This window comes from Gopherus flavomarginatus, chromosome 5 (assembly GCF_025201925.1).
Source record: "Gopherus flavomarginatus isolate rGopFla2 chromosome 5, rGopFla2.mat.asm, whole genome shotgun sequence".
NCBI classification, from domain to species: domain Eukaryota; kingdom Metazoa; phylum Chordata; order Testudines; family Testudinidae; genus Gopherus; species Gopherus flavomarginatus.
Genome location: NC_066621.1, coordinates 4,105,117 through 4,132,663, shown reverse-complemented (window position 1 = coordinate 4,132,663; position 27,547 = coordinate 4,105,117). Strand labels below are relative to the sequence as shown.

At 50.9% G+C, this 27,547-nt stretch overlaps 1 protein-coding gene across 3 annotated transcripts in view; it reads left to right on the top strand.

The window, feature by feature from the left end:
• Positions 1–3,067: 3,067 nt before the first annotated feature.
• Positions 3,068–27,547, top strand: part of LOC127052744 (integrin alpha-D-like) — a 28,673-nt gene continuing 4,193 nt past the window's right edge. Inside the window, exons 1-21 of one of the 3 annotated variants that reach the window (XM_050956687.1) lie at positions 3,068–3,546; positions 5,661–5,775; positions 5,923–6,026; positions 6,224–6,288; positions 6,789–6,903; positions 7,175–7,305; positions 7,522–7,667; positions 7,764–7,914; positions 12,803–12,953; positions 15,124–15,197; positions 15,487–15,616; positions 19,413–19,561; positions 20,349–20,489; positions 21,476–21,676; positions 21,868–21,998; positions 23,132–23,289; positions 23,452–23,606; positions 23,782–23,913; positions 26,591–26,664; positions 26,951–27,092; positions 27,216–27,329. In XM_050956687.1, the coding sequence (XP_050812644.1) occupies positions 3,510–3,546; positions 5,661–5,775; positions 5,923–6,026; positions 6,224–6,288; positions 6,789–6,903; positions 7,175–7,305; positions 7,522–7,667; positions 7,764–7,914; positions 12,803–12,953; positions 15,124–15,197; positions 15,487–15,616; positions 19,413–19,561; positions 20,349–20,489; positions 21,476–21,676; positions 21,868–21,998; positions 23,132–23,289; positions 23,452–23,606; positions 23,782–23,913; positions 26,591–26,664; positions 26,951–27,092; positions 27,216–27,329 (2,616 nt within the window). In that variant the 5' untranslated portion in view covers positions 3,068–3,509. Of the gene's footprint in view, positions 3,547–5,660; positions 5,776–5,922; positions 6,027–6,223; positions 6,289–6,788; positions 6,904–7,174; positions 7,306–7,521; positions 7,668–7,763; positions 7,915–12,802; positions 12,954–15,123; positions 15,198–15,486; positions 15,617–19,412; positions 19,562–20,348; positions 20,490–21,475; positions 21,677–21,867; positions 21,999–23,131; positions 23,290–23,451; positions 23,607–23,781; positions 23,914–26,590; positions 26,665–26,950; positions 27,093–27,215; positions 27,330–27,547 lie in introns of those variants that run through there. The other 2 variants (XM_050956684.1, XM_050956685.1) reach the window with 2 other exon arrangements.

Genomic DNA, 27,547 nt, shown 5'->3' with positions numbered 1-27,547 from the left:
GAAGATAAGAAGGCAGCGTTGCTCAGTGCCTACTTTGCTTCAGTCTTCTCAGAAAAAATAACATGTGACCGGATGGCTAGTGAAGTTACTACAGACCATAGAGGGGAAGGGATGCAGATCGGGATAAGTAAAGAACACATCAGAGAACTTCTGGCCAATGTGACTGAATTCAAATCAGCAGAGCCAGATGCTATTCACTGGAGGGTACTGAAGTGATATTTCCAACCACTCCTGTTCAAAAATCATGAGGCAGGCTCACCAAAAATCGTGAGATTGTTTTTAAAATCATGAGATTAGGTAAAAACAGGAAATCTTGAGTTCTTTTTATTTGCATTCTGCATTTTGAGCCTTTAGGCTGCACTGGGGTCACATTTTGAAGCTTTCTCCACGGCCACAAGGGCTATAAATGTACTTTTTCTTTAAGAATGAAGGCTGAAATCATCACATATCCACTTGACTCCATGAGCTGGGGCTATAAAGAAAACAATAATTATCATGAACCTTATGACAAAATCATAAGAGTTGGCAATTCTGCTGAAGAAATTAGCTGAAGAAACCTTAGTGCCACTAGCAATAATATTTACAAATTCGTGGATGACAGGAGAGGTCCTGGAAGACTTGGGAAGGGCTAATGTGGTGCCCATCCTTAAAGAGGGGAAAAGTCAGGAGCTGGGAAACCATAGGCCAGTCAGCCTGACTTCGATACCTGGGAAGGTACTAGAGCAACATATAAAACTTTCAATTTGCGAATACCTGGAGGATGATGGGGTAATCGATAGCAGCCAGCATGGAGTTTCCAAGAACAAATCATGCCAAACCAGCTTGATATCCTTCTTTGATAGGGTAGCTGGTCTGGTGGATGGGGGAAAGTGGTGGACATAATATACCTGGATTTCAGCAAGGTTTTTACACAGTGCCACATGACATTCTCATAAGTAAGCTGGAGAAATGCAGTCTCGGCAGAACTACCATTAAATGGATACAAAATTGGTTCAGCAACCGCAAAGAGCATCTATTAATGGAATGATGTCAGATTGGAGGGAGGTCTCAAGTGGGATTCCACAAGGATCTGTTCTGGACCTGGTGTTGTTAAACATCTTTATTAATGATGTAGGAATCGAAAGCTTACTGATCAAGTCTGCAGATGACACAAAGCTTGGGGGCAGAGGAGGAAGGTTGCCAATACTTTTAAGGATAGAGCTAAAATTCAGAGGGCTCTTGATAACTTGTTGAACTGGGCTATAGACAATAAAATGAAATGCAACAAAGACAAATATAAAGTGCTACACATAGGGAAGAAAAAACAAGCGCACAAATACAGAATGGGGGGAAACTGGATTGGCAGCAGCACTGCTGAGAAGGATCTGGGAGTTGCGGTGGATCACAACCACAATATGTGTCAGCAAAGCAATGCTGCTGCAAAAAAAGCAAATTCTATTTTAGGTTACATAGCATGCAAATTATGGGAGGTGATAGTACCACTCTACTCGGTGCTGAGTAGGCCTCAGCTGGAGAACTGTTCCCAATTTTGGTCACAGCTGTATAGAATGGATACAGAGAACCTGGAAAGGATCCAGAGACTAGCAAGAAAGATGATATAAGGGGTGTAATGCAAGTCATACGAGCAAAGGCTGAAGGAACTGGGTATGTTTAAGCTTGGAGAAGAGGAGAATAAGGGGGGACATGATGATGGTCTTCAAACACTTGAAAGGCTGCCATAAAAAATGTGGAGAAAACTTGTTATCTCTTGCCACAGAGGGCAGGACAAGAGGCAATGGGTTCAAGCTACAGCACAGTAGGTTTAGATTAAATCTCAGAAAAAACTTCCTAACTGTAAGAACAGTAGGACAATGGAATGGCCCTGCCTAGGGAGGACATGGAAGCTCCTTCACTGGAGTTATTCAGAAGGAGGCTGGAGCCATCTGTCCTAGATGGTTTAGACACAACAAATCTTGCATCTTGGCAGGGGTTTAGACCAGATGGCCATTGTGGTCCCTGCTAACCCTATGGTTCTATGTTCCTCTGGACCGCAGAGTGAATGGGAATCAACCACATCTAGGATGGGGCGTGGGGACTGTTTATATAGTCATCACTTGACCGGTACTGAGATGCAGCCACTGGGAGGGTGGACCACAGGGGCTGGTTAGCCGTCACCCAGCAACGCAACTTAGAAGAAGTGAAACCCACTGTGCTGTTGAAACCTACTCTGCTCCCCGAGTTTCCTCCATCATGGCCATGGCCTAGCAGAGCCCTGCTTCACTCCTGTGAGTTGCAACAGGGTGCATCTGCCAAGGGGCTCAGGTACGAGCTTCTCACTGGTGCAGATCAGGTGGGAACCCTCTGGCCTTCTCACACCGAGCAGCTCACAGCCAAAGGGGAGGCACCGGCCCAGAGGGGTTTGCTCCTATGGGAATGGCTGGGTGGGAACATTTGTCTAGTGGTCATCACTGGGTTTAAGAAAAGTGTGTGTGGTTGTGTGAGTGCAGGAGTGTGTGGGATTGTGACTATCTGTGTCTGGTTGTTTCTGTCATATTGTGAGTGCGATTATAATGGTGTCTAACTGTGCATGTTTTTGGGTGACAGTGTTTTGTGTGTGTGATTTGTGTGTCTCAGTATTGTTGTGTGGCTAGCTCTGGCTCAGTGTAGTTGTGTATATGTGTCTGTGTGTTTAGCTCTATGTGTGTCTCACTGCAGTTGTGTATCTCTGTCTGTGCATGTGTCTGTCTATCTCTGTGTAGTTGTGTGTGTCTCTCTCAGTGTAGGGGTATTTCTCTGTCTAGGTTTCTCTGTCTAGTGTTTTTGTGTCTGTCTAGTTGCTTGCCTCCGTGTGTGTATGTTTGCCTTGTGTGTGCATCTCTCTCTCTCAATGTAGAGGTATATGTCTGTATATCTCAGTGTAGTTGTGTGCATCTGTGTAGTTGTGTGTGTGTCTGTTTCAGAGTGTGTGTGTGTGTGTGTGTAACAGGGTTCTGGCTAAGAAAAACAAGCCAGGCCCCTGTTAGCCCTGTTCCAGAGGAAGAAGGATTAGTTGGGCTGGCTGAGGGGCCATGCCCTAATTACCAGAGTGGATCCAGATGCAGGGCTGGATAGCCAGCCTGCCCTATAAAGCTGGCTAAGAGACAGGAAGCAGTGTGGTCTCCAGATTCCTGCTGGCTGTGAAGTTAGTAGTCTCCCAGAGTGTTGGCCTCTGTAAATAATAGCTGGTGGGAATAGACACAAATAATAAAAGGACACTGGTGCTGCACTTCAGTTGGTCTCTGACTGCATTTCTGGAGGGGCTGAGAGCAGGCACTGCTACAGTGTGTCTGACTAGTTGTGTGTCTCAGTGTCACTTTCTTATCAGTGTTGCTTTCTTTCTTCCACCTCATAACACGCTCTCCTTCCTCTGTCAGTGTTTCTCTCTTTTTGGGTATCACTTCTCTTTCCTCTACATTCTGCTGCATCCTCTCCAGGCAGTGTCCTTGAACCTCTCGCTCCCTGCTTCACACACACCCCTCACCCAGCACAGGATGGACTCCCTGCCTCTGCTCCTCTACCTGTGTGCAGGTAAGTGCCAGCCAGAGGGACTGGGAAAAGCTGGGCTCCTCCACATGGGTGCCTGGCAAGTAACCCTCTGGGAGGTGGATGGGAACAACTGGACAGGACTCCTGGGTCCTATCCCCAGCTGTCTCTGGGAGTGTGTGCGGAGTGGGGTATGGTGAGTTACAAAAGGGCACCACCTGTGCATCAGGACTCCTCCTGGATTCTCTCCTCAGATTGTGGAGGGGAGTGGGGCTGTCATGGCTTAGAGGAGAGATGGTGTGGGGCTGATAATCAGGACTCCTGGGTTCAGTTCCCTCTGTGTTCTTTTCTCTCTAGACTCTCTGGGATGGGAGTGGGTCACAGGTGTGACTCTCCTTCTCTGTGTGTGGGGGTGCTCTGTAAGATGTGGGGGCAGGTCCGGCAGGTGTGATGTGGGTGCAGTGTTTGCAATTGTGCAATCCTGCTATAAAACCACAGTTGCTTCCTCCTGCTTCAATGTCACATCTCTTTTGTCTGTGTGGCCTGGACCCATCAGGGAATGGAGGGGGTCAGACTTTGGGGTGGCTGAGAGTGAGGGGGATGGACTGAGAAGGGGGTACAGGCTGGGAGTTGGGGTCTGAAAAGGGAAGAATGGGGGAGGCCACCTCACTTCTCCCACACTCCTAGGACCATCTCAGCCCCTGTCTTTCCTCTTTACCCCTCAGCCCCACCCACCTGCCCCATAATTCTGCACCCACTTTGCCCCATATCTGCTCCCCCTACAGCTCTGCAGGGTCTTTGCCCACCTCTCAGGGTTGGTGGCACCAAGGGGATTCTCCTTCCCAGTGCAGGGCTTGCAGGGATGGAGGGGGCAGAAGAGACGAGAGCCGTGCATTGGGGAAGTTGGCTACGCTGTACATTTGGGATTCACTGATTGGCTGTTGGGTCTTTCTTGTGTGACATATGTTTGGTGGGTCTCAAGGCACAAGCTTACCAGGCCACCTTGCACTCATTGATATACTCAGTAGAAAGACTGAGAACTGCCTGGGCCCAGGAGCTCCCAGCGCAATGCTGCGGCCCACCCTTGGATGCCTGAATGGGGGAATCTCAAGTAGGAGTAAAGAGGACCTACTCCCTCTGTATTTGGCAGTGGTGCGAGTGCTGCTGGAATCCTGTGTCCAGTTCTGGTGCCCACAGTTCAAGAAGGATGTTGATACATTGCAGAGGGGTCAGAGAAGAGGCATGAGAATGATTAGAAAATTTTCCTGATGGTGATAAGGAACAAATATTTGGCGACAGGCTCTTCAGTCTAGCAGAGAAAAGTCTAACGTGCTCCCATGGCTGGAAGCTGAAGCTAGACAAATTCAGACTGGAAATCAGGTGTAACATTTTTAACAGTGAGAGTTATTAACCCCCAGAACAATTTACCAAGGGTTGTGGTGGATTCTCCACCACTGGATGTTTCTCTACATGTTCTGGTCTGGTTCAGTTCAGGAAAGTTTTCTGGCTCATGTTACACAGGAAGTCAGGCTAGATGACCACAGTGGTTTCTTCTGGCAGTACATTCCGTAACTCTATGAAGGCTGATTTGCAAGAAATGGCCATCAAGGGCTAGACATAAGAGAAGTTTTACTGAGTTGCTGGGGGAGGGGTGCTGGGAGTCAGGACTCCTGGGTTCTATACCCAGCTCTGGGAGGGGAATGGGATCTAGTGGCTTAAAGCAGGGGGCCTCGGAGTCAGTCCTAGAAACAGGAGGGCTGATCCCTGAGCCCCCACCACTGGCCTCACTCTGCATAAGGGGAAGCTCTAAAGCAGGGGTATGCAACCTATGGCACGTGTGCCGAAGGCAGCACACGAGCTGATTTTCAGTGGCACTCATGCTGCCCAGGTCCTGGCCACCAGTCTGGGGGGCTCTGCATTTTAATTTAATTTTAAACATTTTAAAAGCTGCTTAAACATTTTAAAAACCTTATTTACTTTACACACAACAATAGTTTACTTATATATTAGGGACTTATGGAAAGAGACCTTCTAAAAACCTTAAAATGTATTACTGGCAAGCGAGACCTTAAATTAGAGTGAATAAATGAAGACTCGGCACAGCACTTCTGAAAGGTTGCTGACCCCTGCTCTAATGGATGGCTGTTTAACCCCTGCAGTGCTGGCACAGAGCCGTGGATTCAGTGTGGAAGTGGAGGGACCCATCACCTTCCAGGAGGCTGCTGCGGGGTTTGGGCAGAGCGTGGTGCAGTTTGGGAGAGCCAGCGCTGGGGGGTAAGGGCCAAATGTGGGCTCAGGGCTCCAAAGCTACATGCCTCACACCCATCCCCGAGGGGCCCGACTTGGCTGCCCCTCCTAGGCCCCATTCCCCTGGGTTTGATGGGCCATCCCCTGAGCCCTGCTCTGCTCTCTCCCCCACAGGCTGCTCGTTGGAGCCCCGCTGCAGATGGGAGACGTGAATGAAACCGGCAAAGTCTACAAGTGTGACCCGGGCTCTGGACAATGCCAGAAGATCCTCATCCAGAGTAGGGGCACCCGGTGCAGTGGGTTAGCACAGGGGGTCTGGGAGTTAGGACTCCTGGGTTCTATCTCCAGGACTGTGAAATCTAGTAGGTTGGAGTCAGATGGTGATGAGAGGCAGGGCTGAGAGTCAGGACTCTTGGGTTCTATCCAGGGGGTGGGGTTTATTTGCTCACCCTAGTGTGCATTTTCCCCCCCTCAGGGCCCCCCGATGCTATGAAGATGTCCCTTGGTTTGTCTCTGGCTGCCCGGGGCTCCCAGCTCCTGGTAGGTACCGTGCGTGGGGGGGATGGGTGCTGGGACTGCGGTTTGACACCACTCCATGGGAATGTCACGGGGCAGCTCCCCCCAAACCTCACTCCTCATGGCTGGTACTAACTGGGCCATGTCAGTGCAACTGGAGCACCTGGGCAGAGTTCATGACTGGGTGACATCATTGTGATGTAACTCTGTGGGTGTCTTTGGTAACTCCCGTAATTAGCAACATTGTGTAATGCTGTGCTGGGGAAAGGTGGTCGCTGGGTGATGTTGCCATGGCAACCTTGACTGTGCACTGCCATAGCAGGGAGTGTGTAACTAGGTGATATTCCTGTGTCACTCCCCTGTCCCCTCTGGGAAACAAGTGATGGGCCTGGGGTCCCATCTGACCTATGGGAGTCCCCTGTCCTGGCAGGACCTTGTATATCCATGGGGGAGCAGGCCCTGGCTCTCCTGTACTGGGGTCTACTCAGGAGAGCCCAGTGACCCCATCCCTCTCTTGTGCCCAGGCATGCGGCCCCACGGTGCACCAGACCTGCGGGGAGAACATGTATGTCAAAGGCTACTGCTTCCTCCTGGACCAGAACCTCCAGCAGCTCCAGCACATCCCAGACAGTCTGCCAGGTGAGAACCAGCACCAAGGGAACATGTGGGGGGCATATGAGCCAGTGAGGTGGGAGGAGGAGGAATGAGGCTAGATGGGCCCTTGGTCTGATCTGGGGCAGCAGGGAGGGGACCCAGTTAGATGGGTCCATGGGCCTGTTCGAGAATGGCAGGGAGGGGGTGGAATACCAGGCTAGATGGGCAGATGTCTTGGCAGTTTCATGCCATTTGGTGTCTCTTGGCCCATCTAGCTGAATTTTTCTGTGTAACTCCCATCCTTCCCATTCCCCAGAGTGCCCCAAACACCCCACAGACATCGTGTTCCTCATCGACGGCTCAGGCAGCATTGGTTACCATGACTTTGAAACGATGAAGACGTTTGTCATCGAGGTCATAAGGCGTTTCCGTGGCACCGACACGCTGGTAACTGGCAGCTGCTAATTCCAGATCCTTGAGCCGCCGGCATCCCCTGGCCCTGGCAGGCAGGGCAGCGTCAGAGGGTGCTGAGCCGCAGGGAGCGGGCTGGGGGCTCAAATGGGACCCTTTCCCCTCACAGTTGTTTGACCCCAATGCCCAGCATCTCTGCTATTCTGATCCACTCTTTCTCCACCCTGCCCTGTTCCTCCTCTTGTCTCCCAGTTTGCCCTCATGCAGTTCTCCAGCACTTTTGAGGAGCACTTTGACTTCAACAAGTTTGAGAGCACCCATGACATAGATTCACTCGTCCGTCAAGTTAGACAGCTCAGAGACTATACCTACACAGCCACTGCCATCCAGAAAGTGGTGTAGGTACCTCTTCTTCCCCTACAAGCACTTCCCCTCCCAACCCACAGACATGGAGGCTGAAAGAACTAACCCCTCTGCCTGTGCCCCATTTCCAGGAGGGAGCTGTTCGTCTCACGGAAAGGATCCCGGGATGGAGCTGCCAGGATTCTCATTGTGGTAACAGACGGCATGAAAAATGATTACCTTCAATACTCAGCAGTGATTCCAGAGGCAGAGAGAGCTGGGATCATCCGCTACGCCATTGGGGTGAGATCGATCTATCATAATGCTCACCTACAGAATCACAGAGATTTGTTGGGACACAGCAACAAATTCAGCCATGCAGACATCACTTGTAGCTGGATCTAACTGACAGGGAGTGCAGGGTTCATGTCCTCTAGGTCAAGCCTATCTATTGTGGACAGACTGTCTGCTGAAGATGGCAGTGGGCTGAGGTCCCAAACACACCCTGGCAATTCCATCTCCACAACTGATCTCCCATTATGAGCCAACAGAACCTGCTGGGATATCTCTAAATTTTCTTTTGCATCCCTCTGGGATAGTGATTGAGCAGCGTCCTGGTTTGCCCTCCTTTGTCCTTCAATTAATCTGTTTGCCTACTCTCAATGCATTACGAAGGGGCACTCCCTTGTGTCCTATATGAGAACAGACAACTTGGTGTTTAGTTTCTTAATCACGGTGTAAAGTCCCCTCCGAAAAGAAGGAAGTTGGGTTTTTATCCAGGCTGCTTTTTCCAGGTGTGTAACCAAAGCTTCTCTCCTTTGTGGATGGGCACAAAATTTTCCTGACATCTTGTGCCTGTGTAGTAAGGCACAGCACTCACTTGCGCAGCGCCTCCTGCTGGTTACCTCAGGAATTAGCTCTTCCAGCACGGGAGCGCCTCATGCTGGCCGGTGTCTCTCCTGCTGTCACTACTTGTCTTACCACGGATGTCATGTAGGCCCTGCGTCCTCCCTGGCGCACAGTGCCCCTTCTCTGGCATGCTGCCCCACACCAGTGACCCCACACTCTGGGTCTCCCCTCTCAGGGAACCCCAACCCCCTATACCCACCTTGCCTCAGTGGCTACTGCCAGTCGTCATCTAGGCCCTTCTTTCAGGGGCAAACTGCCGTCTGAAATGGCCGCTCATCGCTGGCAAGGGTTGGATCTGTTGCCTTTCTAGACCCACCTGCCTCCCTGCAGCCCCAGTACCTCCCCTGGACTTTAGCCAGGCCTCAGCCTGGGGACTCGCCAGGCCAGAGCTCCTTAGCTCTGCCTGCCCTTCCCTAGCACTGCTCTGTCTCAGGTACCCTGCTTGTTCCCCCAGGCAGCCTGGTCCTCTCTGTTCCCCAGCTGGAGCAAGAGTCTTCTCTCAGCCTGCCCTTTTATCAAGGCCAGCTGTGCCCTAATTGGGTGCAACCACACCTGTGGCTGACCACCCAATCAACCTCCCTTGGCTGCTTTTAACCCCTTTCTGATTGGAGCAAGGTGACTGCCCCACTACCCCCCCCCACCCCAAATCCCAGGCCGGGAGCAGGGGTGTCCTCTAGCCTGTGTGACCCGGAGATGTCCCACCAGTCGCACTCGCTTCTCTTCACTTTCCTTCAACTTCAGGGCCAGGTCTTCCTTCTCCTTGTGGGCTTTCTGCAGCTCCACCTCCACTGTCCAGCCAGCCTGTTCCACAGCCGCCAGTCGCTTACATAGGCTAGCATTTCCCCGGACCGTCAAACCGCAGTCTGGGTCCCCATCATAGCCTGCTCCCTCACAGCCTGGGTCCTGATCTCTTGCTGGATCCCCTCTGTCTCAGTTCCTCTGTCTGTGACCTCCCATGGGGCATGGTTCCCTGGCAGGTCTACCACCATCACTGCGTCATTGACCCTGCTGGTATTTGACCCCCCTGTGTCCCTAGGCACCTCTTCCTTCACCCCTCGTCCCTTGAGGGGCAGTGCCTCTTAATATGGCCCTGCTCATGGCAGCCAAAGCAGGCTTCCTGCCTCTTCGCTACCTTAGGCCTTCACCTTGGGCCTGGATATGCCCACTGCATGTGTTCTTGTCACCCACAGGCCCAACATGTCCGTTGCCCCCTGGGTTTCCTCACCCAACGGGCTCTCTGAGGCTCTTGCCCCTCTCACCAGTTGACTTGGTGGTCCTCCCTATAGGGGTGGAAAGCTGCGTTCCACCCAGGAGGAGCCTTTTCTCCCTGCTGCCACTAACCCTGCTGCGGCTTGCTTCTCACCAGAACCAGGGGTTTTAAAGGTCACTGGCAGCCCTTAAATTGGACTTCGAGTGTCTGTAGTTAACCTGGGATAACCTCTTTTCAGTTCACAGGGAAAAGGGCCTTCCCTATCCTAGGGTTGATAAACCTGCCTCCCACCACTCTTCTATAGCCGGCAGGTCGGACTTTTTCACGTATCCCCCCTTGCCCCCTGCTCCATGCTATGAGGTTAGTCTACTTGGGCCGAGAAGCGGTGTACTCTTGACAGGCCATTGCTGTTGCTGGGCCTGACGCCAGCCCTACATTGCACCCTGAAGAAGAAGGGCTGTTGCGACAGGAACCATCTTGTTACCCTGGCATTTTGTATTTTGTTCTGGTGCATCCACTTCAGGGCAGCCTGGCCTCTAACGAGGATCAATCTCCGCATGAGCAGGAAATAGCAGAGGCTTTCTGTGGCCTGTTTTTTACTACGAGGCATTCCTTCTCTACTAGGGCACACTTTCCTTCTCCGTGAAGGAGTTTCCTACTAAGGTACCAGACTGGATGTTCTTCATCTCCTACTGTTTGAGACAGTATGGCTTCCCCACCTTTCTTCAGAGGCGTCCATTTGTAGTAGGAGCTCCTTCTCAAAGTCTGGGGCTACTAGCACTGGGTGACCCACCAACACCACCTTTTGATTCTGGGCCAAGATGTTAGTCTCTAATCTTTAGCAGGGCCATTTAGTATGAGAGGACTAGATTTCTTCTGCTGTCAGCAGTGGCTGATAATTAATAGTCACCAATTTAACTCCTGCGATACAAATCTTCCCCTTCAACTGTTCTCCGTGGATCAGACTTATTTCAGATCCTGAGTCTAACAGCATTGTGGTTTTCCAGCCGTCTGTCTCCAGACACATGGTAACAGGTATCGGGGAAGGTCTTCACAAGGGCCATGCTAGTAGATGCTGCTGATGGACCTACTGCATCAACAACTTTCAGTTTCCCTGGTGTGGCATCTCTCTGCCTGGACAATTCCATCTCCAGTGCCTTTCTGCCATATTGCCTGCAAATGCCATCTGGTCTGGGACCCACCTGGGAAACCATCTCTCTCATCTGACCCACAGGAGGCTGAAAATTAACAGCTGATATTTTTAAGGAAACCCCCATTCTGCTTCCTCATTCTGAACTCTGGGGGTAATCTGGTCCATAGGTTTATCCAGTTTATCCAGCAGGCTAGGAAGTTCCCCTTTTAAACCATTTATAAACTGGCATTTCACACATGATTTTCTCATGGCGTGATACTGGGCATATGTCCATCTCTGCATTGCCACTCGCAGATTTGGAGAAACAGGTTCTGCTTCATTTCAGCTATCTCCCAGATAGGGTGATGCAGGGAAAACTCTGTCAAACAATCTATGTAATGCACACAAATAACTGTGCAGGGATTCCCACTCCGCTCATTTACCATTCCTTCCGGTATTTCAAAAGGACCAATCCCCCCTCAGAGCAGCAGAGAAGCATTTGCGTATTTGTCTGTAAGAGCCTGAGCTGCACTGGAAGCTGATGGTAAAATGCTTTGGCATCTCCATCCAAGAGCACTGCTAGGTACTGAACTGCTTTCTCATCTGTCCAAACATTCACGACGAGCAACAGCTCAGCATCTGGCAAGGGCTCACAGATTCCAGTTTCATCTGCGTGTTCAGTACATTTCTTCTCAGGCAAAAGTGTTTTGTGCCATCTTGAAGCTGCTGCTGCCACCAGTTGTAACACTTGCTTACAGAAGCACAGAGACTTATTGGGACACTGCAAAGACCAACTCCAGCACACACAGGCAGGACTGAACTTCCAATCCCCCACCCAATTGGATCATTCAACAATATAACATACAAGACAACAATGTAACACTAAGATAAAGATCTAGCACCATCTACTGGTGGAGATGCTGTCTGCACTAATTATCTGTCCCCATATGGCCCCCCCGTTCGTACCAGCCCCCTAATTCAAGGAAAACAGTGTATTTTTAACAATGAAGAATCTCCCTGGTGGGAGCCCAGCAAACCTGGCATAAGTGCCAGAAAGGGAACAAAGGGATATGAGCCAGGAAACAACAAAACTGGATGGAGTAGGATTCATGTATAATTTAGTTCTGTGGCATCCAGGGGGAAGCTGGGTCTAGAATCCTGGTCCTGTAACTCTGTGAAGATAAGAGCTAAAGGGAGATGCTCCCCAAGCCTTGTAATAGAGCAGTAGTAGGTCTTTTATACTGTTCATGCACTGCAAGCACTAGGGGATGATAAAACAGACGTGTGCGCGCACACACAAACGCTGGTGGGTATTTGTCCAGGGCTCTTGGCTGTGACTTACTCTGGTGACTGTGAAATGCTCAGGGAGATTAGAGAGGATACAAAAACAGAACACTCAGTAATAATGGGGGATTTCAACTGTCCCCATATTAACTGGATACATGTCACCTCAGGACAGGCTGCAGAGATTAAGTCTGTAGATGCCATAAATGACTTATTGGAGCAGCTAGACCTGAAATCTACAAAGGGGTGACCTGATGAAATTAACAGGCAGCAGGTTTAAAACAAATGAAAGGAAGTATTTCTTCACACAACACACAGTTGAACTCATTGCCAGGGGAAGTTGTGAAGGTCAAAAGTATAACTGGGTTCAAAAATGAACTAGATAAATTCATGGAGGATTGGTCCTCAGTGGCTGTTAGCCAAGAAGGTCAGGGATGCTAACCCATGCTCTGGGTGTCCCTAAGCCTCTGACTGCCAGATGCTGGGATGGCACAACGGGATGGCTCACTTCTGGTTCCCTCTGAAGCATCTGGCAAAGGCCACTGTTAGAAGACAGGATACGGAGCTAGACGGACCATTGGTCTGACCCAGTCTGGCCATGCTTATGTTCTTCTGCTTCTGTTCCCTGGTCTCTCCTGCACCTTTGCCTCATGAAGGTTGGCGATGCCTTCTCCCAGTATCGTGCCCAGCGGGAGCTCCATGAGATCGCCTCTAATCCCACCGACGAGCACATCTTCCAGGTGAATGATTTTGATGCCCTCCGGGGCATCCAGAACCAGCTGCAGGAGAAGATCTTTGCCATTGAAGGTACTGGACTAGGGAGAAGCACTTCACTTGCCCTGAGGCTGTATAAACAGGTTCCCGGGGTAGCGATGGGCCAGGGAGCTGCTTGGATTCTGTATCGCAAAGGGACCCAGGAACCATCCCTCTGGTGATGGGCACAGAATGGACTCTTTAGAGTATCTGAGCTCCAGGGTGAACTGCTAGCAACTCTGGCTGCTCCTGTAATGTACTGCTCAGGGGCAGGGGCGGCTCTAGGCACCAGCAAAGCAAGCAGCTGCTTGGGGCAGCCCATTTACAGGGGCGGCAGCAGGCAGGGATCCAGCCTGGGAGCTGAGAACCAACAGGGGGCCCTGGGAGCTGTAGTTCCTTGGCTAGCTCCCTGCCTATAGAGCCAGCCCTGGAGCAGGGAAAGAACTACCTTTCCCAACATTCCCTTGGCAGCAATCAACAAGAAAGGGAGGGAGAGGGAGTGGGAAGCTGAGACTCCATGCGCTGCAGCTTGAATGGAGAGCTGGCTGCTAGAAGGGGAGTGGCAGTGTGAATGGAGAACAAGTGTGCCCATGGAGTAGAAGGCTTTGGCCCAGATATCGCCTTCAGAAAACATCCCCAGCCTGGATTAGGGATACTGGTGTGACCTCACCTGGTAGCCCCCAAAGAAGGAATTGGGTGGACTAAATGGACAGTGCCCCTCTCTATCTGAAGCTTAGCAAGGGAGGTATGTGGATCCCACTAGAATTTAAAATGAAAAGTAAAGGAGGGGAGGCTCTGGACCTGGGCAGCTTTATATACAGTACCACGCACGCAGGAGGATTTCCACATCTGAGCCATGGAAGCAGAAATTGACTTTTCCTTTCCAGATTTAGCTAATATTCAGAAAGGGAATCTAGCACCTGCTTTCCAGATTTGAACCCCTCAAAATTCAGGAGCGCTCAAGCTCAGTTTGGGCAGCTGTTACTTCATTTCTCCCAAATCAAACATACTGATCCACTGTAACTTGCTGTAGAAAAAGCAGGATAAAATTGAGCAAGAAATGCTTCCCAGTGGTTATTAGGACTGGAATTACTATTTTCAACAGCCATTGCTCTTTGTTTAAAAGGAAGCCAGTGATATTTCATTTCTTCTATGGGGAATTTGCCAAAGAGTGGAACAAAAGAATAATAAGGGCACCTCAACTTTTCCTCATTTATAGAGGACAGTCTTATAATATGCAGGGCCAGTGCAAGAAAGTTTCATGCCCTAGGCAGATCCACCTTGCGCTCCCCGGTCCACCCTGAGGCATCCCCACCCCCGCAGCAGCTCCCTCCCTGCCCTGAGGCTCCCCCGCCCCAGGGAGCCATGCAGCACCTCCCCACCCCAGCTTACCTCTGCTCTGCATTCTCCCTGAGCACGCCGCCCTGCTCTAATTCTCCTCCCAGGCTTGCGGCGTCAAACAGCTGATTGGCACTGCAAGCCTGGGAGGTGGGAGAAGTGGAGCAGCGACTGCACGCTCAGGGAGGAACCACTGTTTTAAAAAAAAAAATTGGGGGCACTGCTTTTTGGCTCCCCCAAATCTTAGTGCCATAGGCAACTGCCTAGTTCGCCTTAATGGTACCACTGGCCCTGATAATATGCATCCAGATATCCTCCATGTACACAAGCTGAAAATTGTTCCACTTTACTGCAGTTCTGTAACCATATGGGAACCAATCCTATCTGTTCTGTGCACATCCAAAATTCTTGCTGAATGACCCACCCTGGGAGCGAGTTACCAGTGACCCAGGGCTGGGGCGGCAGGAGGTGTGTGGGTGGGGGGCACTGGTTGGGGGGAGCCCAGAGCTGGGGCAGCACAGGGTGTGTGCGTGGGTCGGGGGCGGGAGGAGTGCCCAGGGCAGGGGTGGCAAGGGGGTGTGAGTTAGGGGGGAGGGGACAGCCAAATTTTTTTTGCTTGGGGCAGCAAAAAACCTAGAGCCGGCCCTGCTCAGGGGGCCAAATTAACTCAGTGGGGCTGACTGGCTTAGCAGGGAATGGGACATGGGACCTTTCCCCTCTAGGGTCTTGGGCTCCAATCCAGCCTCAGGCTGGCTCAGGGGGCTAGGAAATGAGACATGGGGCTTTTCCCTTTAAAGAGCACTGGGTTAGCTCATGGTGGTGGGGATGGGACACAAGGCCTCTCTAGGGATGATCTGTCCTGTGTCTGTCCTTCTCTCCCTCCCAGGCACCCAGTCCCAGAGTGGCAGCTCCTTCCAGCTGGAGATGTCTCAGGATGGATTCAGCTCCCTGCTGTCCCCTGTGAGTGACGCCTGGCCCCGGTGCTTGTCCCATGCTGCAGCCCTGACGGATTTTCCTGGATAGTCTCACTGGTTTAATGCCTGCATGGGAGAGACTACCCCTTGGTAGTCCACAGCAGTAATAGGTGCTCCCCCTTTGCAGTCAATGCTGGCCAAATGCAGCTGGGGGAGGGGAGGAGCAGGGGGCTGTGCTGCAGTAGCTGACTCAGCTAATTATTTCTTCCTTGCTATATTTTGCTGCGCTGTCTGATTTGTGCAATCCATTCCCTTTGCCGTGCATGTCGGTTTAGGATGGGCCTGTGCTGGGAGTGGTGGGAGCCTATGACTGGTCCGGTGGGATATACCTGTACGGGAGCAGCAGGGAGCCGAGCTTCATCAATGTGTCCAGAACCTCTGGGGACATGGAAGATGCTTACCTCGGTAAGGACAGCCTGAGAGAAGTCTATCAACACAGCTCTAGCCCAGTGTTCCTAGCTGGTGATTTACAAGCTGCTGTGCCCCACCCCAAACATGGCTGAATCTCAGTGCTGGAGGAGAGATTCCTGTACAAACAGTCCCTGCACCCCACCACAGAGACAGCTGCATCTCAGCACTGGGTGAGGGATCCATGCATGAACAGTGCCCGTGCCCCACCCCAGAGGCAGCTGACACCTCAGTGCTGGGCAAAGGATCTCTGTATAAATAGCCCTGGTGCCCCCCTCCAGAGGTGGTGCATTTCAGTACCAGGGGTGGGACCCCCCTCCCATGAGATCACCCCTCCCCCAGTAAGATCACACTCCTCTCCCCAGAAGCAGATGCATCTCACTGACAAGTGAAATCTATCAATTTATAAAAGCTTTTATGTTCTTTCTTGATGACAGATGAGCTGTGGTTGACTTTTTATTGTAATAACTATTGTCATTGTATCACTGTAATTATTGTAATGACTGTAATTTTCTCCTTGTAACTTTTCATATTTTATTGTTTTAATGTTGACAAATGCAAAGTAATGCACATTGGAAAGCATAATCCCAACTATACATATACAATGATGGGGTCTAAATTAGCTGTTACCACTGAAGAAAGCGATCTTCTAGTCATTGTGGCTAGTTCTCTGAAAACATCCACTCCGTGTGCAGCAGCAGTCAAAAAAGCGATCAGAATGCTGGGAATAATTAAAGGGCTAGATAATAGGACAGAAAATATCAGTTGCTGCTATATATATCTATGGTATGCCCACATCTTGAATACTGTGTGCAGATGTGGTCGCCCCATCTCAAAAAAGATATATTGGAATTGGAAAAGGTTCAGAAAAGGGCAACAAAAATGATTAGGGGTATGAAGCGGCTTCCATATGAGGAGAGATTAATAAGGCTGAAACTTTCCAGCTTGGAAAAAAGACAGCTGAAAGGAGGTCTGAGGTCTATAAAATCATGACTGGTGTGGAGAATGTTTCCTTATCTGCATTGTTTACTACTTCTCATAACACAAAAGCTAGTGGTCACCAAATGAAATTAATAGGCAGCAGATTTAAAATAAAGTATTTCTTCACAGAACGCACAGTCAACCTGTGGAACTCCTTGCCCAGAGGATGTTGTGAAGGCCAAGACCATAACAGGGTTCAAAAAAGAACTAGATAAATTCATGGAGGATAGGTCCCTCAATGGCTATTAGCCAGGATGGGTAGGAATGGTGCCCCTAGCCTCTGTTTGCCGGAAGCTGGGAATGGGTGACAGGGGATGGATCACTTGATGGTTACCTGGTCTGTTCATTCCCTCTGGGGCACCTGGCACTGGCCATTGTCAGAAGACAGGATACTGGGCTAGGTGGACCTTTGGTCTGACCCAGTAGGGCCATTCTTATGTTCTTATTACCTCACTTACATTAAGATGTCAATATTTTATCTTTGTAGCATTTATTCTGTCGGTCACTCTTGCTATTATAACTAACATCCTTGTTTTCACATGACCATTTAGACTCCCCTACGGCCCTGGGGAGTTCGTTACAAATTGGTGCCTCATTTCTGATTGGACTTTGTCTGCCTTCAACTTCCAGCCACCAGTTACTTGTTTTGCCTTTCTCTGAGAGATCAAAGAGCCCTTTGGTGCCCAGTGTTTTTCTCCCATGAAAGTTTGTTTACGCAAGAATCCAATCACCTCTTCTTTCTGACACACTCAACAGACTGAGCCCTTTAACTCTTACCTGTCAGACATTTTCACCAGCTCCTGAATCATTTTTATGGCTCTTCTCTGCACCCTCTCCAATTTTTCAGTATTGTTCGTGAAATGTGGACAACAGACTAGGACACCGTGTTCCAGTATTGGAATATGGGGGAATCACTTCTCAGCTCCTACTCGTTACTCTCCTCTCTGTACATCCAAGGGTCGCATTAGTTCTTTTGGCTACAGCATTGCTGTGGGAGCTCATGTTCCCTTGTGACCCTTGAATCCTTTTCAGAGTCAATGGTTTCCAAGACACAGTTCCCCTCTGTGCACATATGGGCTGCATGGCTTGTTCCTAAATGGACGACCAGCTTACTAAGCCATCCAGATGCTCTGTATGACTGCCCTGTTCTCATCATTATTCAACGCTCTGTCAATCTTGTGTCATCCGCAAATTTTGTCGGCAGTGGTTTTTGTATTTACTTCCCAACCATTGATGAAAATGTTGAACAGCTTCAGGCCTTGAAATGATCCCTGTGGATTTTTCCTGACATTCCAAAATTAACATCAGTGGGCTAGAGCAGTAGGTTTCAAACTTTTTTTTTCTCATGACCCAGTTGAAGAAAATTGATGCCCGTGACCCATCGGAGCTAGGGATGAGGGGGTTGGGGTGTAGGAGGGGCTCAGGGCTGGGGCAGGGGGTTGAGATGCAGAAGGGGGTGCAGGCTCTGAGGTGGGGCCAGGGATGAGGGGTTTGGGGTGCAGGAAAGAGCTCCGGGTTTGTCGGGGACTCACGGCTGGGGCAGGCGATTGGGGTGTGGGGATGGGGCACAGGCTTACCTCGGGTGACTCTCAGTCAGCAGGAGTGCTAAGACAGGCTTCCTGCCTGTCCTGGCACTGCTGAATGTGCTTCACCTCGGAAGCAGCCAGCAGCAGGTCCGGCTCCTAGGCGGAGTGTGCAGGCAGCTCCATGTGGCTCTCGCCTGCAGGCACCACCACTCCCAGATCACATTGACCGGGAACTGCTGCAGAGCTGGTGCTTGGGGCCGGGGCAGTGCGTAGAGCTCTGTGGCCCCTCCATCTGGGAGCCAGACCTGCTGATGGCTGCTTCTAGGGCCAGCTCAGTGTGTGGGGGGGTGTGGCTCGGCCTGGCGCTGGGGCTGGCCTGGTGCTCAGGGCAGCTGGCTGGGGCAAGCAAGACAGGCACTTGGAAGTGGGGGGAGGGGGCCTTGGTGGAAGGAGTTGGGGGACAAGCTAGTCTCCCCGAAGTGGGGGTTCACCCCTTGCCCATGCTTCCTGCCCCTGCTGTTCTGAGTTATCTGTACTCTAAAACAGGCAGTGGTGTCTGTCATGTTGAGTCTTGTCGAGTGCCACCCTTTGCCCCTTTTACCCACTCTGGATTGGAACCAGGGATTTTCACGTCACAGCCATAAGAATTGTCCCCAGGTTCCAGTAATGACAATGTCACCTGAGATTTTTCTTGTGAATGAGAATTTCCAGTGCCCTCTTGCTTGTTACCCAGAGAGCTAGCATCACGATGGAAGCATTTAAAAATGTATTTTCTTTGCCTCCTTTGCAGCCTCAGGACAACACGTCCCTGACATCTTGAGCTGAAGTGATATCTTTAAATCTGGGGCTTGGATCCCATCAGATGGCATGCTAAGCAGGGATGCCCCCAATGGGGCACTAAGGATGCTGTGCTTTAGGGATGTGGTGCCTGGGTCTCACTAGGGGGCGCTCTCCTCTCACAGTGAATGCTGGCCCCAATGCCCCAGTGAGGTACTAAAGGGTGCTATGCTGCATGGAGTGGGGTGGGTCTCATTCCCTCTCAGCCAGTGCTGACCCCATTTGCTGCCTTAGCACTCTCCCCTTGCTTTAAGTTTAACATCCTCCTGTGCAAGGTCCAGTGTTGCTGATCTCCCACACGGGAGCAAGGGGGCTCCTGACACCTACTCCCCATGCAGGCTCAGCAAGGCTTATGATCAAGTCCTTATACTGCTGTAAGGCTGTGTGAGGCCCTGTGTCAGGAAATGCCTGCTCCCTCCTCTCACCTTGTGTGTCTCTGTCTCTTGCAGGTTATTCAGTTCAGGTCATCACATCCCAGGGGCGGAGCAGCTATGTGGTTGGGGCCCCTCGCCACAATCACATTGGCAAAGTCATCCTATTCAGGCAAGATGACAAGCATGGAGGATGGCGGATGGAAACTGAGGTGCTGGGAGAGCAGGTAAGGGGAGAGCACGGGGAGTGATGGGCAGAGAATGAGAGGGAGGTGAGGACGTTTGCAATATTTCCACATGTTGTGTTCAGATCTCAGCTATAGGCAGCACCGGGAGGTTTCAGTCAGAGGGACTCAGGCAATGGATAAATGCTACTGGTGTAGACATCTGCACCACAGCTAACGATCACCACAGTGATGATCATTTATTTGTTTTGAAGTAGTGCCTAGAAACACTACAGACCAGCTCAAGTTACAGACCAGGACCCCATTGTGTGAGGCACTGTACACAAACAGACTACAAATATGGTTCTTGCCCCCAAAGAGCTGTCAGCCTCGTAGCCTATATGTTCAGTTAGATGAGTGATCCAGACAGAGAAAGGAAACATTTAATTTGTGCAAACGTGGTAGCTGTGGTGCCATTATTTAAGCTAGCAGGAAGCACCTCTCACATACAGCTTCCTGTGCGCTCAGGCAAACAGAAGTGGAAAGACAATTTCAGCCAAGTAGACTCCATGAATAAACTTCACTTGTACAAACACAGCAGCTAAAAAGAACTGAACCACAGTGAACGATCATCATTTCTCCAGGACCTAACAGCCTATACGTTCAGTGGAACAGAAAACTGACAGTAATAATACCACCTGCTGTGTGTAAAGGGAGGGTGATGTTGAGGAAAGAATGAACATGGGGATTGAATCCTGCTCCCAGCAGGCTGTGGGGGGCAGGAAGGGAGGTCCCAGTGGGAGAAGGAGGAAGTGACTAAAATGAAAGGGTGGCTTATTTGCCCCTCCAGGTTGGCTCATATTTCGGGGGTACACTGTGCACTGTGGACCTTGACAGAGATGGGAACACAGACCTGGTTCTGATCGGAGCCCCCATGTACTATACACCTCTGAATGGAGGGCGTGTCTATATCTGCCGGATTAACCAGCAGGTAGGAGAGGGGAAGAACCGGGGTTTATGATGTAGCTGGACAGATTTAGGGCTGGGATCCCATTAAATGGCTTGCTAGACAGAGATGACCCCATGCTCCAGTCCAGGGCTAAGGGGCGCAGTGCTGCAGGGACCAGGGTACGGGCTTAGTAGAAGATGCTCTCTCCTTGCAGTCAGTGCTGACCCCCATGCCCTAGTGTGGCACTAGGGGGCGCTGTTCTGCTGGGAGCAGAGAAGAGTCTCTGTAGGGGGTGCTGATCCTTTCGCCCTTTGTATCTTTGAATCATTAAAAAGGGGAGAGAGAATAAGATGGAGAATATATTATTGCCCTTATATAAATCCGTGGTACTCCCACATCTTGAATACTGTGGTCTCCTCATCTCCAAAAAGATGCTGGCATTAAAGAAGGTTCAGAAAAGGGCAACTAAAATGATTAGGGGTTTGGAACGGGTCCCATATGAGGAGAGATTAAAGAGGCTAGGACTTTTAGCTTGGAAAAGAGAAGACTAAGTAGGGATATGATAAAATCATGAGTGATGTGGAGAAAGTAGATAAGGAAAAGTTATTTATTCCCATAATACAAGAACTAGGAGCCACCAAATGAAATTAATGGGCAGCAGGTTTAAAACAAATAAAAGGAAGTTCTTCACACAGCGCACAGTCAACCTGTGGAACTCCTTGCTTGAGGAGGTTGTGAAGGCTAGGACTATAACAGGGTTTAAAAGAGAACTGGATAAATTCATAGAGGTTAAGTCAATTAATAGCTATTATCCAGGATGGGTAAGGAATGGTGTCCCTAGTCTCTCTTTGTCAGAGGGAGGAGCTGGATGGCAGGAAAGAGTTTACTTGATCATTACCTTTAGGTGCACTCCCTCTGGGGCACCTGGCATTGGCCGCTGTTGGTAGACAGGATAGTGGGCTGGATGGACCTTTGGTATGACCCAGTACGGCCGTTCTTATGTTATGTTCTTTGGATGGGGCCTACAGGGGGTGATGCAAAAGACCTGCGGCAAGACACTGCAGGGGCAGGCGTTCGGGCGCTTTGGGGCCAGCATGTCTGAAATCGGGGACATCAGCGGGGACAGACAGATGGACGTGGCCATCGGGGCCCCCATGGAGAACGACAATCTTGGGGCCTTGTACATCTTCCATGGGGAAAAAAGAGGCCTCAGTCCCCAGTGCAGACAGGTAAGCCCAGCTCCTGCGTGGGAGGGGTCATCACAGATCCTGAAAGAAACGACATGGGGCCCCACGGCCCCCTAGTGCCTATTAGCCTGTAGCTGCCACTTCCCCACCCCTCACCCTCTGCTGCCCCCTAGTGCCCATTATACAGTACAGCCGCCCCTTCCCCACCCCTTACTGCTCTCTCTGACCCACAGCGCATAGAGGGGTTGCTGTTTCCCAGCAGGCTGCACTACTTTGGCCAGGCCATCAGTGGCGGGACAGACCTGACGGGGGATGGACTCCCAGACATTGCGGTGGGAGCACAAGGGCAGGTCCTGCTGCTGAGGTAAGTTACTCTGTTGTTGCACTGCTCCACATGGCAATCACAGACAGCATGTGTGCACGTGCGTTCTGTCGGAAAACAGCAAGAGCAGAAACCTCAAACTGGCTGTGTGCTCTGTAATTAGATTTCACCAGCCAAGTTAGAAGTATGAATTCCTCAGGTACTATAACAAACTCACCATGGCGTCCCAGAGAGCCCCTTCAGGCACTCTGGTCTATCTTGCCACCCAGGTAAGCCTGACTTTGTGATAGATGGTCCCTTACACCAAAAACCACAACAATTTTCAGGTTACTCCCTGCCCCAAAGGACCAGTCACTTTAAGGTGACCAGATGTCCCGATTTTATAGGGACAGTCCCAATTTTTGTATCTTTTTCTTATATAGGCTCCTATTACCCCCACCACCACCTCTGTCCCAATTTTTCACATTTGCTGTCTGGTCACCCTAAGTCACTTACCCCAGAGCAATCGTATGTCAGATCTCAAACCTAAGACAATGCTGGTAGCCAATCCTGTAATAAACTAGCTAAAGATTTAGTAACTAAGAAAAAGAAACAAGAGTTGCTTATACTGTTAAAGCAGGTAATGTACACATGCAAATGAGTTACAATCTTAGATTCCAAAAGATAAGAGAATCTTCTGTGATAAGCAAACTCCATATGTCCTTTAGGGCTAACTCAGACTAAGTAGCTGGGGGTCTTTTGTTTATGCCTAGTGATTCTTCCCCTTCTAGCAACCAAGTGGCACAAAGGAAACAAGTTTTCTCCTTGTCAGGGATTTGTATCCCCTTCTCCCCAGAGCCCATGCAGATGGGACAAGATCATGTGCAGAGTTTCTCTTCCTAGAGGGGGTAAGCAATGCAATTAACCAAGTCTGTTCTTCCGTGTATCACAATGGCTCAGTTGGTCTCAATGGCCTTCTCCTTTGGCAGAAGCTAACCCCTTCTGTAGGAAGCCACCTTTTGCATTAGAGAAGTCTTCTTCCCTGTTTGAGTTACACAGTTACAGAGGTTTAAAAGGCAAAGACTCCCTGGGATGCTGTGAGTACATCCAGGCTGGGTGGGAGGCTCTAGGGAGGGAGGGGGCCTGGCCTCATTGCAGAGAGCAGCTGGGTGATGGTTCTGTTCCTCCCATGACAGGTCCCGGCCGGTGCTCAAAGTTGGGGTCTCCATCAGCTTCCAGCCCTCAACCATCCCCACCTCGGCCTTTGACTGCCAGGGGCAGGAGCAGCTCAACACAGAGGCCAGCAGGGCAGAGGTCTGCTTCACCGTCACTAAGAGCACCATGGACAGCCTAGGTCAGACCATACCCACCCACCGCTCCCCTGAGCCAGTCAAGCCCCTGGTCTGGGGATAGATTGGTGCCAGGGCCCCATGGAGGTAAAAGGCCCCATGTCCCATTTCCCCTTAAAGTTCCCGCTCTCAGTCTCTCTCTGTCCCTCGTTTCCCCTCCTCCATAGGCAACAGGATCTCCAGCACCATCCAGTACAGCCTGGCCCTGGACCCCGGGCGGACGAAGATCCGAGCTGCCTTCGACTCCACTGGCCCCGTCCTGAGCAGGGAGCTGCAACTCGGCATCGAGACAAGATGTGAGACATACCAGATAATATTACCTGTGAGTGAGTGTGTGTGTGGAGGGGTCCTGGGTCCTTTCCCTCCCATTGTGTCTGCCCCTCTGACACTGCCCCTTGCTCCCAAACCACCCAGAGAACAAACCTCTCTCTGGGTCCCACCGAGCCCCGGGGTCCCATTACCCTTCAGGAGCCCGACTTGCCTCTCTGTCTCCCCAGCTCTGCCCAGAGGACACCGTGACCCCCATCACTCTGCGTCTCAACTACACCCTGACGGGGGAGCCCATCATTGCTGCCGGCCGCCTCAGACCCATCCTGAGTGAGGACTCTGCGCCAGTGTCTGCAGGCTTGGTAAGGTGCCAGAGCTAGGCCCCGAGGTGGGTCTGCTGGAGGGATCAAACCAGTGACCATTTGAAAGCAAGAGTCTGGAAAATTCAGAGGCGGCAGCAGCAGCCTCCTAAACCCCTTTATACAGCGCAGCCACTAGAGGGAGACAGATGGATGCTGAGTTTGCCTTGGCGATGGACCCATCTCTCCTCTGTGGAAACATTCCAACTTCTCCTCAAAGCTCCCAAAATATCTATATCTAAAAATATTGAACAATTTTCATGAAAAATCAAAATTCATTTTGGCCAGGGCCCCCTAGAGGGGAAAGGCCCCCTGTCCTGTTGCCCATCCTCCCTGAGCCAACCAGTCCCCCTGCCCTGGCACCGCTAGGAGTGTGATACTGCTGCTTGCCAAAGGGGGAGATGGAAGAGGGATTGTCAGGGGGAGGAGAGGTAGGTGCAGGGCTGATGATGGTGTGATGGCATCCCAGGGGTGAAGCCTGGGACTGTTGTGTCCCCTTAACCCTCCAGCCTGGGCTGTCTCTCACAATGCTTTGCTAGTGACAAGCAGCAAATTCCTCCAGGCACTGTGATCGCTCAACACAACTGCATGTGAAGCCCCACCCCCAGCTAGATTGCATGAACACTCCCAGAGCCACTCACGAATCACATACAGAGAGAAGCACCAGCCAAATCCCCCCAGGTCCCAGCCTCGCACCTCAGGAATATACCATCTTGAACTGCATTAATTGGTTCACCACTTCATGAATGGAAAGTGGACATACACCAGCCTTTGTAACCTGAGCAGATTTACCAAACACTTCAGGCAAATTCACTGGTAAAGAGAAGCAGTTAAACAAATCCATTGACTACAAAAGATAGATTTTAAGTGATTATACGTGACAGGCAAAAAGTCAGCATTAGTTACCAAAAGAGAGTTTAGACTCTGTGCTTATATATTTTCAACTCTATTTGACTGGGCAACATCTAGATTAAGCAGTTTTCCTCACCTCACTGGATATTGCAGTTCACAGGACACAGGTTTCACCCTTGAAACCTGGGCCAGTCCCCTCTGTTGGAGTCTTGTCTTCTGAGTGTCCTTGTTGCTTGCAGCGTAGGTCAGGGCAGGAGAAAGGGCCCAGTATGGGGCCCCTGTGTTCTGTTCTGTACCCTTACTTGCCCCAAAGCTGCAGGTTTACCTGAAAGCAGCTAACAGAAGTGTTCCTGTCTTTAATACTCAGATGCTCAACTCCCAGTGGGGTCTAACCCCAAATAAATTCGTAAATTGTTGGCCCTCTATAACATTGATAGAGATGTGCACAATTGTTTGCTCCCCCAGGTATTAATACATACTCTGACTTAATATGTAAAAGGTCATTTTATTAAATACAGAAAGTAGGATTTAAGTGGTGCCAAGTAGTAACAGACAGAACGAAGTAAGTCACCAAAATAAAATAAAATGTGCAAATCTATGTCTAATCAAACTGAATACAGATAAGATACTCACCAGTTCCAGAATGCTCCCTTTTACAGACTAATCTCCTTTTAGCCTGGGGCCAGCAATCACTCACACTAACCCCTTGCAGTCACTGCCCTTTGTTCCAGTTTCTTCCAAGTATCCTAGGGGGTAGAGAGGCTCTCTAATTAGCCGAAGACAAAATGGAGGGGTCTCCCAGGGGTTTAAATAGAGCTTCTCCTGTGGGTGGAGACCCTCTCCTCTTTCCTATGCAAAGTCCTGCTCCAAGATGGAGTTCTGGAGTCACCTGGGCAAGTCACATGTCCGTGCATGACACAGTCTTTACAGGCAGAAGCCATTGCCCACATGGTATCTTGTACGGTTCCAGGAAGACTTCTTATGTGGATTGGAGCATTCCAAGATGCATTGTTCCTTAAGTGCTTGTTGATTCAGCACTTAACTTTGCAAATTCCTTTCTAGAGAAGCTGACCAAATGCCTCACAAAGCTTACTTAGAAATCAAGCAAGTATACAGCCAATATTCTTAACCTCAACTACAAAATGAGATACACCTTTACACCGATATAACGCTGTCCTTGGGAGTCAAAAAATCTTACTGCGTTATAGGTGAAACCGCATTATATCGAACGTGCTTTGATCCGCCGGTGTGCGCAGCCCCCCCTCCCCCCGGAGCACTACTTTACTGCGTTATATCCGAATTCATGTTATATCGGGTTGTCTTTATGTCGGGGTAGAGGTGTATGTGTACAAATAGGATGAACAGATATAGTAGACAGGGCCGGCGCAAGCCATTAGGCAACCTAGGCGGTCGCCTAGGGCATTAACATTTGGGGGGTGGCGGCCAGTTGTTCAGCTGCTGTGGTTGTCATCAGTATTTTGGAGGCGGGACCTTCCGCTGCCTCTTTTGGGGGTGCCATTTTGGGGGTGGGACCTTCTGCCGCCTAGAGCGACAAAAAGGCTGCAGGCACTCCTGATAGTAGACCGTGACCTTTACAGAGATGTTACGTGGCACAGGCAGCACAAAACATACTCCAGTTATGTCATACTTCCATAAAGCTTTATGGGATACAGCATCACACACGGTGCTCCCCCAAGATGTAGAATGTCACAGATGGGTTTAGCTGTCCCCCAGTGCAGGGTCCCTGGGTCCCTGCATTGCTCTGGCAGGTGGTGCTGCAGCCCCCTGCCCACCCACTCTGATCCTGCTCTCCTGGGTCTCCCCCCAGCTCCCGTTTCAGAAGGACTGTGGCACAGATGGCTGCTGCGATGACCAATTAGAAATCTCCTTCAATTTCTCTGGGTAAGTCACTGAATCCTACCCCAAAACACCTACCATGGTGGGACGCATCCGGCTTGATCATGCCTCGGATCTTCAACATCCAGCTGGAGGTCTTGTCAGATTTCCAGGGCTGATGGATCCTGTGTCTGGGGCCTGCTGTGGGGAAGATGCACCGCTAGGTACCCTTGCTGGACACTGTTATAGGAAGCTCACAGCACTGGGGTCCCCGGCTGGGCACTGCTGGAGGAAATTTGAGGAGCAGCCAGGGCACTTCCTGGAGGAAGCTCACCCCTTTCTCTCCTCTTAGCTTGAGCACCTTGGTGGTGGGGGTCACCCCTGAACTCAACACCACCGTCTCCATCCAGAACCATGGGGAGAATTCCTACAGCACCATAGTGCGGTTCTTCTACCCGGCTGCACTGTCCTACCGCCGAGTCCTGCTACTCCAGGTACCCCAACATACACCAGCATGAGGGCAGGCTCGGCAGGGGGCACTGTGCTGCAGGGGGTAGGTGGGGGCTCAGCAGGGGGGCTGTGGCCCCATCTCTCACTGGCTCGTCCCCTGTGCTCAGTCTAACAGGAGGGCCATGGCCGTTAGGTGCAGCTCGGCAGTGGGCTCTGAGGAGCAGACTCAGAGGAACAGCACCTGCCACGTCAACCACCCCATCTTCTGGAGCGGGGCTGAGGTAGGGACGGGCCCTGGCCTGTGAACTCCCCAGGGGTGAACCCAGCTGTGGGCAGAGAGGGGCAGTTCCCTGGGGTCAGCCCAGCCCATGACAAGAGATGTGCTGTGGAAAGCACCCTGGGGAGCCCGGCAAGTCAGTGCAAACAGAGCCCTGAGGTCACTCCAGGGCTGGGGTCAGGCCCTGCCGGGGCTGCAAACCAAGGGCTAGACCTGGGGGGC